The 16208-nt window shown below is 47.5% G+C and overlaps 1 protein-coding gene across 2 annotated transcripts in view; it reads left to right on the top strand.

Moving 5' to 3' along the window:
* Nucleotides 1-16208, top strand: part of LOC139416725 (membrane associated guanylate kinase, WW and PDZ domain containing 3a) — a 275221-nt gene that overhangs the window by 168160 nt on the left and 90853 nt on the right. For both annotated transcript variants that reach the window (XM_071165722.1, XM_071165724.1), the window contains exon 3: nucleotides 1991-2110. In XM_071165722.1, coding sequence (XP_071021823.1) covers nucleotides 1991-2110 — 120 coding nt within the window. The remainder of the gene's footprint in view (nucleotides 1-1990; nucleotides 2111-16208) is intronic.

The raw sequence follows: 16208 nt of genomic DNA, 5'->3' as shown, positions 1-16208 counted from the left end.
CCTTCCAGTGGTGCTCCTGGTCTTCTTGTAAGCAGCTTAAGCAGCTGGCAGTGTTTCACGGTGGTGACGCTTCGCTGTGTAAACAGATACACTAATTGTTTTTTTTCTTGGACTCTGTCTGTCTGTCTCTCTGTCTGTCTCTCTGTCTGTCTGTCTCTCTGTCTCTGTGTTCCACTGTCTGGGCTGTTCCACAACAATACGCTACCTAATGCAGAAAAGTGCCAATTCATCTTCACTAGATCCACTCCAAATAACCTAATACCTTTTAATGATGTTTGCGTTTTTGTGCTGCTGTTCAGTATTGTTTTGGTTCGATAGTTTCATTTCTTCAAAGGTGACATTTTTGAGAACATTAACAGAACATTTTTTTGCTCACCTCCCTCTCCTGCCTCGGCTCCCTCACCTGCATCACCTCCCTCACTTTTTACCCTGATCCCAGCACTAACTTTTCTCTGGTGTCTACTTTAAACGACCCGTTCTTGATTATACTCTCTCCTCTACCTCAAAAGACAGACTGAATCCTTGATTCTTCCCCTCTGGTGAGTCAGATTGTTACATGAGAAAGACTGAGCCATGTAACTCTCAAGCAGGACTGTCAACATCTCAGTACACTAAATTGTAGGAATATTGGTTGAAGCCTATCACAAAATCTGTTCTGAAACCAGTTTTCCAAGCGCAAACACAAGAATACAGTATTCTGTCTTTCCTGTTTCTCTGTTCAAGGATTCTCATATTACTGTCTTTGTTGCTCCTTTGGTCTCTGATTCGACCTCTGATAGAATTCAATAGTCTACTTTATCAGATGAACAGGATGGAGGGAGTGAATATGGAGGAAAGGAGGGAGGGAAATAGAGGGAGGTTCAGGAGAGATAGTATTAAAGGAGTCCATTTGGGCTCCTGTCAGGTTGTAGTTCACTCGAGGTAAACATCCAATTATATCTGAGCCATGTCCCCTGTAAAATGTTTCCAATATATTTATACTTGTTTCAATGTATTTCGGATGAGGGGACCAACTTGTTAAAAGGACCAGCTTGTTGGCGTCAACTGCAGTACAAAGGCAGTTACAGCAGATTATATTTTAATGACTGCTCCATGCTTGGTTTATACTGGCATGTAGTGTATAGTGCTGCAGTTTCCAGATCGAAAACCACAATTTTACGCAATTTAGGGTGAAGAATAGAGATGAAGGATGGAGAATGAAAGAACAGGAAGAAAAATTAAAAAGGTCTGGAATGTTTTTTAACTGTTTTGCTTTTATATAGTTTGTTATTGTCAAAACAGAAAAGGGGAAAAACCCATCTTCTCAGCTCTGGAGATGAACATACCTCAGAACTCCTTGAAACAACCCATCTTCTCAGCTCTGGAGATGAACATACCTCAGAACTCCTTGAAACAACCCATCTTCTCAGCTCTGGAGATGAACATACCTCAGAACTCCTTGAAACAACCCTTCTTCTCAGCTCTGGAGATGAACATACCTCAGAACTCCTTGAAACAACCCTTCTTCTCAGGTCTGGAGATGAACATACCTCAGAACTCCTTGAAACAACCCATCTTCTCAGCTCTGGAGATGAACATACCTCAGAACTCCTTGAAACAACCCTTCTTCTCAGCTCTGGAGATGAACATACCTCAGAACTCCTTGAAACAACCCTTCTTCTCAGGTCTGGAGATGAACATACCTCAGAACTCCTTGAAACAACCCATCTTCTCAGCTCTGGAGATGAACATACATCAGAACTCCTTGAAACAACCCATCTTCTACCATTGTGTCACCCCAAACAAAAGTCAGTTGCAGTGTTCTTCATATCCCCCTCCCACTTTCATAATGGATTCCATTCTGCCCTCATTAGAATAATCTATTCATAGCTTAGTTGAAAATGGTTTCTATCCTTCTTCTGTGAATACATGGCTGGATCGGCATCTCGACTCTTCCCAATGGAAACTGTCTGTTATCCTCACTCTGTGTCTGTTGTGCTGTCTCTGGCAGGTACCACGCGGCAGCCCAGAGAGGGGGAGGTTCCTGGACTGGACTATAACTTCATCAGTGTGGAGGAGTTCCGTGTGCTGGAAGAGAGTGGCCTGCTGCTGGAGAGTGGAACCTACGACGGTTGGTCTGAGCGTCTGGGGGAAGTGTATGGGAGGTGGACATTACAACACCCAGTAACACTATTCCCCACAACTTATGCATTGTTCGTTTACTCATTTATAGTACCTGCTGAGATGTCACTGTCATCCAGGTCATCAGATAAACTCAATATAAACATGGCATTCATGCATTGTAAATGTGAAAGGAAGTAGGTCTAGCTTCCCAAGAGTTTCTTCCGGAGCAACATAGCATAGTCCCACTTAGCATTCAAGGTAGGTTGATGATTTCTCAGAAGCCAGCGGTCAGCATTGTGACAGAGAACCCTGGAGGACCCTCATAGCCAGTCATATCCAGACGTCACCAGTACGCAGGATAAATAATACATCCTCACAGTGAGGACATATAGCAGGCTGATCTACATATGGCTGTTTCAGCTCTATCTCGGGATGTTACTTATTAATGTGGGCCCTTTTGACCTCCGGGGAATCTCCACCAGACAACTGAGGCATAGACACACACACATGCACACCCACACACATGCACACCCACACGCGTGCACACGCAAACACATTTTCTCTCGCTCCCTCTCCCCCCCTCTCTCTCTTATGCTCATGAGATTGAGTTTTTGTTCACAAGGGAATGTGTAACGTTTTGTCAATGATCTCCCTGTGAGTCAATCTGTGACTTAGAGCCTGGTTTATTACCGGCAGCCCCATTCCTTTGGTCTGAGAGGAAGTCTATGCCAGGCTGGATGTATGTGTGGATGGTTGGCTTTTCCCATCGACCAAGCCGTCAGTGGGACTAATCTCTGTGATCTCTAGGCAGACAGGCAGGGCCTGATCACCTGTCGCTGTGGAGGTGATCTGTCAGGGAGTGACTAGGTCCAAGGTTACAGCTCTATGTTAACCATTTTCTGTCTGTATTACTGACTCTGGCCTCGACTGTTGGCCCTTGGTTGAAAGGAGGTTTGTGGTCAATGTTTTGGATGGACACAGGTCTTTCACTCTCTTTCTCTCCCTCCCTCCCAGAGTAGCTAACTCAACCTCAGGGAGGAAAGTGCCAACAAAGGTTGGAGCTGTTTTATTTCTCAATAGGCACAGAGAGGCTGAAAGGCCATGAGTAGCACTTTCTTGCAGTTGAGAGCTGTGCCTTGACTCCAGAGCAGGGTACTTGAGAGTCTATACACTAGGGTTCATAACTTGTTTTCCTCCTCTCTCTCTATCGCTCAGTATAGACCACAGCCAGGGCAACATTTATTATAGAAGACAGAATTGGCCAGAAAAGAAAGCAATGATAGAAAAAATACTGAGATAAGAAATAATGGGTTTGTTTATGGAAGCTGTAGGCCTGACTCAGTGAGGTACTGATAGAGGAGCTGTACCTGTGTTGTGATGCTGCTGTATTGTAGAGAGCACAGAGCAGCAGCTTATAGAGCACATCTTATTATAGAATAACTATCTTCAAAGTAATGACTCAGTACGTCGGGTTGTGAAATGAAAGCTTCTTTTAGTAATACTACTTTTTCACATTACATTGAACAGCTTTAGATTCTACAAAACAAAATACGAAAGTTGCTGGTGAAAGACAAGATAATCACTTGTCACTTGTACATAACTTGTCACACCCTGACCATAGTTTACTTTGTATGTTTCTATGTTTTGGTTGGTCAGGGTGTGATCTGAGTGGGCATTCTATGTTACATGTCTAGTTTGTCCAGTTCTATGTTCGGCCTGATATGGTTCTCAATCAGAGGCAGGTGTTCGTCATTGTCTCTGATTGGGAACCATATTTAGGTAGCCTGGGTTTCACTGTGTGTTTGTGGGTGATTGTTCCTGTCTATGTGTTTCACCAGATAGGCTGTTTAGGTTTTCGTTACGTTCATTACGTTCTTTATTTTGTAGTGTTTGTATTGATTCGTGTTTTACGTTTGTTTATTAAAACATGGATCGCAATCGACACGCTGCATTTTGGTCCGACTCTCCTTCTCATCAAGAAAACCGTTACAGAATCACCCACCACCAACGGACCAAGCAGCGTGTCAACAGGCAGCAACAGCAGCATAAAGAGGAATGGACATGGGAGGACGTTTTGGATGGCAAGGGCTGTTACACTTGGGAGGAGATACTGGCTGGAAGAGATCGCCTCGCATGGGAACAGGTGGAGGCACTTAGGAGAGCAGAGGCAGCCGGAGAGAGGAGCCGGCGATATGAGGGAACACGGCTGGCAAGGAAGCCCGAGAGGCAGCCCCAAAAATTTCTTGGGGGGGGGGGCTAACAGGGAGTATGGCTACGCCAGGTAGGAGACCTGCGCAAACTCCCTGTGCTTACCGGGGGGCTAGAGAGACCGGACAGGCACCGTGTTATGCAGTGGTGCGCACGGTGTCTCCAGTGCGGGTGCATAGCCCGGTGCGGTATATTCCAGCTCCGCGTATCGGCCGGGCTAGATTGAGCGTCGAGCCTAATGCCATGAAGCCGGCTCTACGCAGCTGGTCCCCAGTGCGTCTCCTTGGGCCGGCTTACATGGCACCAGCCTTGCGCTCGGTGTCTCCGGTTCGCCTGCATAGCCCAGTGCGGGCTATTCCACCTCGCCGCACTGGCAGGGCGACCGTGAGCATTCAACCAGGTAAGGTTGGGCAGGCTCGGTGCTCAAGAGCTCCAGTGCGCCTGCACGGTCCGGTTTTTCCAGTACCACCTCCACACCCCAGCCCTCCGGTAGCAGCTCCCCGCACCAGGCTTCCTGTGCGTGTCCTTGGCCCAGTACCACCAGTGCCAGCACCACGCATCAGGCCTACAGTGCGCCTCGCCTGTCCAGCGCTGCCAGAGCCTTCCTCCTCTTCAGCGCTGTCGGAGTCTCCCGCCTGTTTAGCGCTGTTAGAGCCTTCCTTCTCTACAGCGCTGCCGGAGTCTCCCGCCTGTTCAGAACTGCCAGTTTGCAAGGAGCTGCCAGTTTGCAAGGAGCTGCCAGTTTGCAAGGAGCTGCCAGTTTGCAAGGAGCTGCCAGTTTGCAAGGAGCTGCCAGTTTGCAAGGAGCTGCCAGTTAGCATAGAGCTGCCAGTCTGCAAGGAGCTGCCAGTCTGCAAGGAGCTGCCAGTCTGCAAGGAGCTGCCAGTCTGCAAGGAGCTGCCAGTCTGCAAGGAGCTGCCAGAGCTGCCAGTCTGCAGGATGCCGCCAGAGCTGCCAGTCTGCAAGGAGCCGCCAGAGCTGCCAGTCTGCAAGGAGCCGCCAGAGCCGCCAGTTAGCATGGAGCAGCCAGAGCCGCCAGTCAGCATGGAGCAGCCAGGGCCGCCAGTCAGCATGGAGCAGCCAGGGCCGCCAGTCAGCAGGGAGCAGTCAGGGCCGCCAGTCAGCATGGAGCAGCCAGTCAGCATGGAGCAGCCAGAGCAGCCAGTCAGCATGGAGCAGCCAGAGCAGCCAGTCAGCATGGAGCAGCCAGAGCTGCCAGTCAGCATGGAGCAGCCAGAGCTGCCAGTCAGCATGGAGCAGCCAGTCAGCATGGAGCAGCCAGAGCTGCCAGTCAGCATGGAGCAGCCAGAGCTGTCAGTCAGCATGGAGCAGCCAATCAGCATGGAGCAGCCAGAGCTGCCAGTCGACCAGACTCTTCCAGATCTGCCAGTCGACCAGACTCTTCCAGATCTGCCAGTCGACCAGACTCTTCCAGATCTGCCAGTCGACCAGACTCTTCCAGATCTGCCAGTCGACCAGACTCTTCCAGATCTGGCAGTCGACCAGACTCTTCCAGATTCTCCAGTCAGCCAGGATCTGCTAGATCCAACTACCTGCCTGGGCTTCCTCTCAGTGCTGAGCTTCCTCTCAGTGCTGAGCTTCCTCTCAGTGCTGAGCTTCCTCTCAGTGCTGAGCTACCCATCAGTCCCGAGCTACCTCTGTCCCGAGCTGCCCCTCTGTCCCGAGCGGTCATTAAGGAGGGTAACCTATCTAGGGACACTAAGGAGGTGGACTAAAACTATTATGGAGTGGGGTCCACGTCCAGCGCCAGAGCCGCCACCGCGGACAGATGCCCACCCAAACCCTCCCCTATAGGTTCAGGTTTTGCGGCCGGAGTCCGCACCTTGGGGGGGGGGTACTGTCACACCCTGACCATAGTTTACTTTGTATGTTTCTATGTTTTGGTTGGTCAGGGTGTGATCTGAGTGGGCATTCTATGTTACATGTCTAGTTTGTCCAGTTCTATGTTCGGCCTGATATGGTTCTCAATCAGAGGCAGGTGTTCGTCATTGTCTCTGATTGGGAACCATATTTAGGTAGCCTGGGTTTCACTGTGTGTTTGTGGGTGATTGTTCCTGTCTATGTGTTTCACCAGATAGGCTGTTTAGGTTTTCGTTACGTTCATTACGTTCTTTATTTTGTAGTGTTTGTATTGATTCGTGTTTTACGTTTGTTTATTAAAACATGGATCGCAATCGACACGATGCATTTTGGTCCGACTCTCCTTCTCATCAAGAAAACCGTTACATAACTGGCGCGTTCTCCGTTTTTCTATTACCTGTCGCAAGGCATTCTGGTACTTGCAGTCAATAGCATGATCCAATACTATCCAAAACAACATAAATATGTATGCAGTTCTCTCAATCTCCATCACACAAATTCTAATACAATTACATATGTATATAACTCTAAAGAAAATATCTTTAGATACAGCTCAATTCATGAACTGTAAACATTAACTCTGTAACCTGTTAAAAGTTCCAACACGTATAGGTCTTTGAAGAGCTCCAGTAGAGCTGAGTATTACTGAAGATAAGAGCAGCCAGGGCAATGGGCCAGCTCACAGGACTGGGGAGGGAGGGAGAGGGTGAAGGTGCTGCACTGGCAAGACAAACAGAGGACAATCCCAGAGAGAAGGATTAAGAAAGGCTTCAATGCTGAGAAATGTGAGAGTAGAGTATGCGGAAAGATTTTCTGTGTTTCACTGTGGGTCTAAAAAGACAAACACATATTGGATGAAAGTATACAGACTCACTCGATGCCGTTAAAAGAATCCCCTTTATCACTCGATGCTGTTAAAAAGAATCCCCTTTATCACTACATGCAGCCATATTCTAATGTACATGGTGGCTGTGCATTGGCTAAATCGGGGACTTTGGGAAGTGCTTATTAGAGACAGTAGGTCTGGACTTTAACACTGAAACCTCAGAGCTGGGAGCTGCTGTAGTCTAGTAGAATCTATTAACACTGACTCACCCTCACAGCAGAGGAATGTGGAGTTGAAAAGGGTGGCTGTGGAGTCGTGGGAATTGATGCCAAGCAGACTGCCAGCTCTGTGCCAGCAGCGGAAGGAAGCCCTTCTACTCTGGAGAAGCCTATCTATTCTGCCAGCCTGTGAAGGCTGGGCATGCTGCTGGGCAGTGGACGCTAAGCAGGAGAGAGAGGAGGCTCATCCTCCATGATTAATGAGTGTCTGTGGGCATGGCCTTGCCTGGCTAGTTAAGAGGCAGAGAGAGAGGGGAAAGGAGAGAAAGAGATATGGAGAGAAAGAAAGAGAGGGGGAAAATGAGTGTGTTAGAGCGGAGAGAGAAAATACTTAAGTGGTGTTCCAGGGATGCGAGCATAATGGCTGTGTGCCCTGGTGTGCTAGCGCTATGTATTCACCACAGAGAGTGATGGAGAGAGGAACACTTTTTAGCACACAAGGCCATGAGAGGAACAGTGGAATTGAGAGAAAAGGAGTGAGAGCTCAGACTGGCACTGCTATCCATGTTTTGTTGGCTGCTGCCCTACTGAGGTTCTCACAGGTTGGGCACAGGATGCCTACTCTAACCAGTTTGCAGGACTTCTCCATCTCTGACAGAACAGTAACACTACCAACACGTCCATGGCCCTGGGCCTGCTGGATCCCCCTGGGCCTGCTGGATCCCCCTGGGCCTGCTGGATCCCCCTGGGCCTGCTGGACCCCCCTGGGCCTGCTGGATCCCCCTGGGCCTGCTGGATCCCCCTGGGCCTGCTGGATCCCCCTGGGCCTGCTGGACCCCCCTGGGCCTGCTGGATCCCCCTGGGCCTGCTGGATCCCCCTGGGCCTGCTGGATCCCCCTGGGCCTGCTGGACCCCCCTGGGCCTGCTGGATCCCCCTGGGCCTGCTGGATCCCCGTGGGCCTGCTGGATCCCCCTGGTCTGTACCCATACAGGCTGGTCATGGATAAAGAATGAGGGGGGAGGTTAAAAAGTAACGTCTCCCTCCCACACACAGCACAGCAGCAAGCAGCAGTTCCTGGATGCTAATAGAACAGTGCTTGTGACTGGCTGAATAGGGCTCTATGTGAAAGCTGACCGGACTGAGTCCAAGATGATGAGGTTGACTATACTAGTGTTGCACGGCATACTGAAACTGCTGTACTTTTTCGATACTAGAATTTTTGTTCCTTTCGGTCCTTCTGTCAAATGTGTCTGGCGTCGTATATGGATTGAGAGGATCAAGTCTGACTAGTAATTTGACTGAATATTCTGAAGGGGGCAGTAGTTAGCTAACCAGGCTACTTGCGCTTGATCATGCAGCTGACACAGCGTGCGCCACTTTTGACAAACAAGCGAAAGGAGACAGAAAATGCTGACAGCATGGCTTCTTCTGAAACATCATACCTCCACACCCGCAGCTTGTTCACAAAACTGGCTGCAAAAGCAAACTATGGGAATATTTTGATTATAGAGCAGATGAGGGCCAGCCCACCGAAACAACTAAGCAAAATGTGATGTGTTACAAAGCAGTGCAATGTAAGGGAAGTTTAGTTCCAAAACTCAACTATTTTTGAGTGACAATGACATGAACATATATTCAGCATGACAATCATGTGAGCATCATAATATCATTACATAACCCAAAAGTAATGGGAAATGTACTCATAACTTGACCACAATACATTTAGCAATATTCTATCTGGGATCCTTGGGATGTCCCTAACCTTAACCCTTACCTTAACCATTTTAAATGTCAACTTCAATGTGGGTAAAGTCAGAGTTGGGACCTCCCAAGGACCCCAGATAGCAATGACCATATATTTAGACTACTTAAAATCAAATCAAATGTATTTATTTAGCCCTTCGTACATCAGCTGATATCTCAAAGTGCTGTACAGAAACCCAGCCTAAAAGCCCAAACCGCAAGCAATGCAGGTGTTGAAGCACGTCTTCTTGGTTGTCTGGGCTTGTTAGCAGTAGCCCTGGGCAGAGCATTGCACTCTGGGAAGTGAAATGCAGTCTGGAAGTCATAGTATGCTGTGTAAAATCCATTGCATTTGTATGGTGTCACTGTACATGCCGTATCTGCCGTACCAACCCTGACTTTAGACCATACTACTGTACTGCTGTGTGAGGTTGACTGTAGGTAGAACCCTGACTTTAGACCATACTACTGTACTGCTGTGTGAGGTTGACTGTAGGTAGAACCCTGACTTTAGACCATACTACTGTACTGCTGTGTGAGGTTGACTGTAGGTAGAACCCTGACTTTAGACCATACTGTACTGCTGTGTGAGGTTGACTGTAGGTAGAACCCTGACTTTAGACCATACTACTGTACTGCTGTGTGAGATTGACTGTAGGTAGAACCCTGACTTTAGACCATACTACTGTACTGCTGTGTGAGGTTGACTGTAGGTAGAACCCTGACTTTAGACCATACTGTACTGCTGTGTGAGGTTGACTGTAGGTAGAACCCTGACTTTAGACCATACTACTGTACTGCTGTGTGAGGTTGACTGTAGGTAGAACCCTGACTTTAGACCATACTGTACTGCTGTGTGAGGTTGACTGTAGGTAGAACCCTGACTTTAGACCATACTACTGTACTGCTGTGTGAGGTTGACTGTAGGTAGAACCCTGACTTTAGACCATACTACTGTACTGCTGTGTGAGGTTGACTGTAGGTAGAACCATGACTTTAGACCATACTACTGTACTGCTGTGTGAGGTTGACTGTAGGTAGAACCCTGACTTTAGACCATACTGTACTGCTGTGTGAGGTTGACTGTAGGTAGAACCCTGACTTTAGACCATACTACTGTTCTGCTGTGTGAGGTTGACTGTAGGTAGAACCATGACTTTAGACCATACTACTGTACTGCTGTGTGAGGTTGACTGTAGGTAGAACCCTGACTTTAGACCATACTGTACTGCTGTGTGAGGTTGACTGTAGGTAGAACCCTGACTTTAGACCATACTGTACTGCTGTGTGAGGTTGACTGTAGGTAGAACCCTGACTTTAGACCATACTACTGTTCTGCTGTGTGAGGTTGACTGTAGGTAGAACCCTGACTTTAGACCATACTACTGTACTGCTGTGTGAGGTTGACTGTAGGTAGAACCCTGACTTTAGACCATACTACTGTACTGCTGTGTGAGGTTGACTGTAGGTAGAACCCTGACTTTAGACCATACTGTACTGCTGTGTGAGGTTGACTGTAGGTAGAACCCTGACTTTAGACCATACTACTGTTCTGCTGTGTGAGGTTGACTGTAGGTAGAACCCTGACTTTAGACCATACTACTGTACTGCTGTGTGAGGTTGACTGTAGGTAGAACCCTGACTTTAGACCATACTACTGTACTGCTGTGTGAGGTTAACTGTAGGTAGAACCCTGACTTTAGACCATACTGTACTGCTGTGTGAGGTTGACTGTAGGTAGAACCCTGACTTTAGACCATACTACTGTACTGCTGTGTGAGGTTGACTGTAGGTAGAACCATGACTTTAGACCATACTACTGTACTGCTGTGTGAGGTTGACTGTAGGTAGAACCATGACTTTAGACCATACTACTGTACTGCTGTGTGAGGTTGACTGTAGGTAGAACCCTGACTTTAGACCATACTACTGTACTGCTGTGTGAGGTTGACTGTAGGTAGAACCCTGACTTTAGACCATACTGTACTGCTGTGTGAGGTTGACTGTAGGTAGAACCATGACTTTAGACCATACTACTGTACTGCTGTGTGAGGTTGACTGTAGGTAGAACCCTGACTTTAGACCATACTACTGTACTGCTGTGTGAGGTTGACTGTAGGTAGAACCCTGACTTTAGACCATACTGTACTGCTGTGTGAGGTTGACTGTAGGTAGAACCCTGACTTTAGACCATACTACTGTACTGCTGTGTGAGGTTGACAGTAGGTAGAACCCTGACTTTAGACCATACTGTACTGCTGTGTGAGGTTGACTGTAGGTAGAACCCTGAATTTAGACCATACTACTGTACTGCTGTGTGAGGTTGACAGTAGGTAGAACCCTGACTTTAGACCATACTACTGTACTGCTGTGTGAGGTTGACTGTAGGTAGAACCCTGACTTTACACCATACTACTGTACTGCTGTGTGAGGTTGACTGTAGGTAGAACCCTGACTTTAGACCATACTGTACTGCTGTGTGAGGTTGACTGTAGGTAGAACCCTGACTTTAGACCATACTACTGTTCTGCTGTGTGAGGTTGACTGTAGGTAGAACCCTGACTTTAGACCATACTACTGTACTGCTGTGTGAGGTTGACTGTAGGTAGAACCCTGACTTTAGACCATACTACTGTACTGCTGTGTGAGGTTAACTGTAGGTAGAACCCTGACTTTAGACCATACTGTACTGCTGTGTGAGGTTGACTGTAGGTAGAACCCTGACTTTAGACCATACTACTGTACTGCTGTGTGAGGTTGACTGTAAGTAGAACCCTGACTTTAGACCATACTACTGTACTGCTGTGTGAGGTTGACTGTAGGTAGAACCATGACTTTAGACCATACTACTGTACTGCTGTGTGAGGTTGACTGTAGGTAGAACCCTGACTTTAGACCATACTGTACTGCTGTGTGAGGTTGACTGTAGGTAGAACCCTGACTTTAGACCATACTACTGTACTGCTGTGTGAGGTTGACTGTAGGTAGAACCCTGACTTTAGACCATACTACTGTACTGCTGTGTGAGGTTAACTGTAGGTAGAACCCTGACTTTAGACCATACTGTACTGCTGTGTGAGGTTGACTGTAGGTAGAACCCTGACTTTAGACCATACTACTGTACTGCTGTGTGAGGTTGACTGTAAGTAGAACCCTGACTTTAGACCATACTACTGTACTGCTGTGTGAGGTTGACTGTAGGTAGAACCATGACTTTAGACCATACTACTGTACTGCTGTGTGAGGTTGACTGTAGGTAGAACCCTGACTTTAGACCATACTGTACTGCTGTGTGAGGTTGACTGTAGGTAGAACCCTGACTTTAGACCATACTACTGTACTGCTGTGTGAGGTTGACTGTAGGTAGAACCATGACTTTAGACCATACTACTGTACTGCTGTGTGAGGTTGACTGTAGGTAGAACCCTGACTTTAGACCATACTACTGTACTGCTGTGTGAGGTTGACTGTAGGTAGAACCCTGACTTTAGACCATACTGTACTGCTGTGTGAGGTTGACTGTAGGTAGAAGCCTGACTTTAGACCATACTGTACTGCTGTGTGAGGTTGACTGTAGGTAGAACCCGGACTTTAGACCATACTGTACTGCTGTGTGAGGTTGACAGTAGGTAGAACCCTGACTTTAGACCATACTGTACTGCTGTGTGAGGTTGACTGTAGGTAGAACCCTGAATTTAGACCATACTGTACTGCTGTGGAGTGTGGATGAGGTTGATTGTAGGTAGAACCCTGACTGCTGTGGAGTGTGGATGAGGTTGACTGTAGGTAGAACCCTGACTTTAGACCATACTACTGTACTGCTGTGGAGTGTGGATGAGGATGACTGTAGGTAGAACCCTGACTTTAGACCATACTGTACTGCTGTGGAGTGTGGATTAGGTTGACTGTAGGTAGAACCCTGACTTTAGACCATACTGTACTGCTGTGGAGTGTGGATGAGGTTGATTGTAGGTAGAACCCTGACTTTAGACCATACTGGACTGCTGTAGAGTGTGGATGAGGTTGACTGTAGGTAGACCCCTGATTGTACTGCTGTGGAGTGTGGATGAGGTTGACTGTAGGTAGAACCCTGACTTTAGACCATACTGTACTGCTGTGGAGTGTGGATGAGGTTGACTGTAGATAGAACCCTGACTTTAGAACATACTGTACTACTGTGGAGTGCGGATGAGGTTGACTGTAGATAGAACCCTGACTTTAGACCATACTGTACTGCTGTGGAGTGTGGATGAGGTTGACTGTAGGTAGAACCCTGACTTTAGACCATTCTGTACTGCTGTGTGAGGTTGACTGTAGGTAGAACCCTGACTTTAGACCATACTGTACTGCTGTGTGAGGTTGACTGTAGGTAGAACCCTGACTTTAGACCATACTGTACTGCTGTGTGAGGTTGACTGTAGGTAGAAGCCTGACTTTAGACCATACTGTACTGCTGTGTGAGGTTGACTGTAGGTAGAACCCGGACTTTAGACCATACTGTACTGCTGTGTGAGGTTGACAGTAGGTAGAACCCTGACTTTAGACCATACTGTACTGCTGTGTGAGGTTGACTGTAGGTAGAACCCTGAATCTAGACCATACTGTACTGCTGTGGAGTGTGGATGAGGTTGACTGTAGGTAGAACCCTGACTGCTGTGGAGTGTGGATTAGGTGGACTGTAGGTAGAACCCTGACTTTAGACCATACTACTGTACTGCTGTGGAGTGTGGATGAGGTTGACTGTAGGTAGAACCCTGACTTTAGACCATACTGTACTGCTGTGGAGTGTGGATGAGGTTGACTGTAGGTAGAACCCTGACTTTAGACCATACTGTACTGCTGTGGAGTGTGGATGAGGTTGACTGTAGGTAGAACCCTGACTTTAGACCATACTGGACTGCTGTGGAGTGTGGATGAGGTTGACTGTAGGTAGACCCCTGATTGTTCTGCTGTGGAGTGTGGATGAGATTGACTGTAGGTAGAACCCTGACTTTAGACCATACTGTACTGCTGTGGAGTGTGGATGAGGTTGACTGTAGATATAACCCTGACTTTAGACCATACTGTACTACTGTGGAGTGTGGATGAGGTTGACTGTAGATAGAACCCTGACTTTAGACCATACTGTACTGCTGTGGAGTGTGGATGAGGTTGACTGTAGGTAGAACCCTGACTTTAGACCATACTGTACTGCTCTTGAGTGTGGATGAGGTTGACTGTAGGTAGAACCCTGACTTTAGACCATACTGTTCTGCTATGTAGTGTGGATGAGGTTGACTGTAGGTAGAACCCTGACTGCTCTGGAGTGTGGATGAGGTTGACTGTAGGTAGAACCCTGACTTTAGACCATACTGTACTGCTGTGGAGTCTGGATGAGGTTGACTGTAGGTAGAACCCTGACTTTAGACCATACTGTACTGCTGTGGAGTGTGGATGAGGTTGACTGTAGGTAGAACCCTGACTTTAGACCATACTGTTCTGCTGTGTAGTGTGGATGAGGTTGACTGTAGGTAGAACCCTGACTGCTCTGGAGTGTGGATGAGGTTGACTGTAGGTAGAACCCTGACTTTAGACCATACTACTGTACTGTTGTAGAGTGTGGATGAGGTTGACTGTAGGTAGAACCCTGACTTTAGACCATACTGTACTGCTGTGGAGTGTGGATGAGGTTGACTGTAGGTAGAACCCTGACTTTAGACCATACTGTACTGCTGTGGAGTGTGGATGAGGTTGACTTTAGGTAGAACCCTGACTGCTGTGGAGTGTGGATGAGGTTGACTGTAGGTAGAACCCTGACTTTATTCCATACTGTACTGCTGTGGAGTGTGGATGAGGTTGACTGTAGGTAGAACCCTGACTTTAGACCATACTGTACTGCTGTGGAGTTTGGAAAAGGTTGACTGTAGGTAGAACCCTGACTTTAGACCATACTACTGTACTGCTGTGTGAGGTTGACAGTAGGTAGAACCCTGACTTTAGACCATACTACTGTACTGCTGTGTGAGGTTGACTGTAGGTAGAACCCTGACTTTAGACCATACTACTGTACTGCTGTGTGAGGTTGACTGTAGGTAGAACCCTGACTTTAGACCATACTACTGTACTGCTGTGTGAGGTTGACTGTAGGTAGAACCCTGACTTTAGACCATACTACTGTACTGCTGTGTGAGGTTGACTGTAGGTAGAACCATGACTTTAGACCATACTACTGTACTGCTGTGTGAGGTTGACTGTAGGTAGAACCCTGACTTTAGACCATACTACTGTACTGCTGTGTGAGGTTGACTGTAGGTAGAACCCGGACTTTAGACCATACTGTACTGCTGTGTGAGGTTGACAGTAGGTAGAACCCTGACTTTAGACCATACTGTACTGCTGTGGAGTGTGGATGAGGTTGACTGTAGGTAGAACCCTGACTGCTGTGGAGTGTGGATGAGGTTGACTGTAGGTAGAACCCTGACTTTAGACCATACTACTGTACTGCTGTGGAGTGTGGATGAGGTTGACTGTAGGTAGAACCCTGACTTTAGACCATACTGTACTGCTGTGGAGTGTGGATTAGGTTGACTGTAGGTAGAACCCTGACTTTAGACCATACTGTACTGCTGTGGAGTGTGGATGAGGTTGATTGTAGGTAGAACCCTGACTTTAGACCATACTGGACTGCTGTAGAGTGTGGATGAGGTTGACTGTAGGTAGACCCCTGATTGTACTGCTGTGGAGTGTGGATGAGGTTGACTGTAGGTAGAACCCTGACTTTAGACCATACTGTACTACTGTGGAGTGTGGATGAGGTTGACTGTAGATAGAACCCTGACTTTAGACCATACTGTACTGCTGTGGAGTGTGGATGAGGTTGACTGTAGGTAGAACCCTGACTTTAGACTATACTGTACTGCTGTTGAGTGTGGATGAGGTTGACTGTAGGTAGAACCCTGACTTTAGACCATACTGTTCTGCTATGTAGTGTGGATGAGGTTGACTGTAGGTAGAACCCTGACTGCTCTGGAGTGTGGATGAGGTTGACTGTAGGTAGAACCCTGACTTTAGACCATACTGTACTGCTGTGGAGTGTGGATGAGGTTGACTGTAGGTAGAACCCTGACTTTAGACCATACTGTACTGCTGTGGAGTGTGGATGAGGTTGACTGTAGGTAGAACCCTGACTTTAGACCATACTGTTCTGCTGTGTAGTGTGGATGAGGTTGACTGTAGGTAGACTGCTCTG

The sequence above is a fragment of the Oncorhynchus clarkii genome, chromosome 9, assembly GCF_045791955.1.
Source record: "Oncorhynchus clarkii lewisi isolate Uvic-CL-2024 chromosome 9, UVic_Ocla_1.0, whole genome shotgun sequence".
Taxonomy (NCBI): domain Eukaryota; kingdom Metazoa; phylum Chordata; class Actinopteri; order Salmoniformes; family Salmonidae; genus Oncorhynchus; species Oncorhynchus clarkii.
The sequence above is the reverse complement of the archived record's forward strand: the minus strand, read 5'-3'. Positions and strand labels throughout refer to the sequence as shown.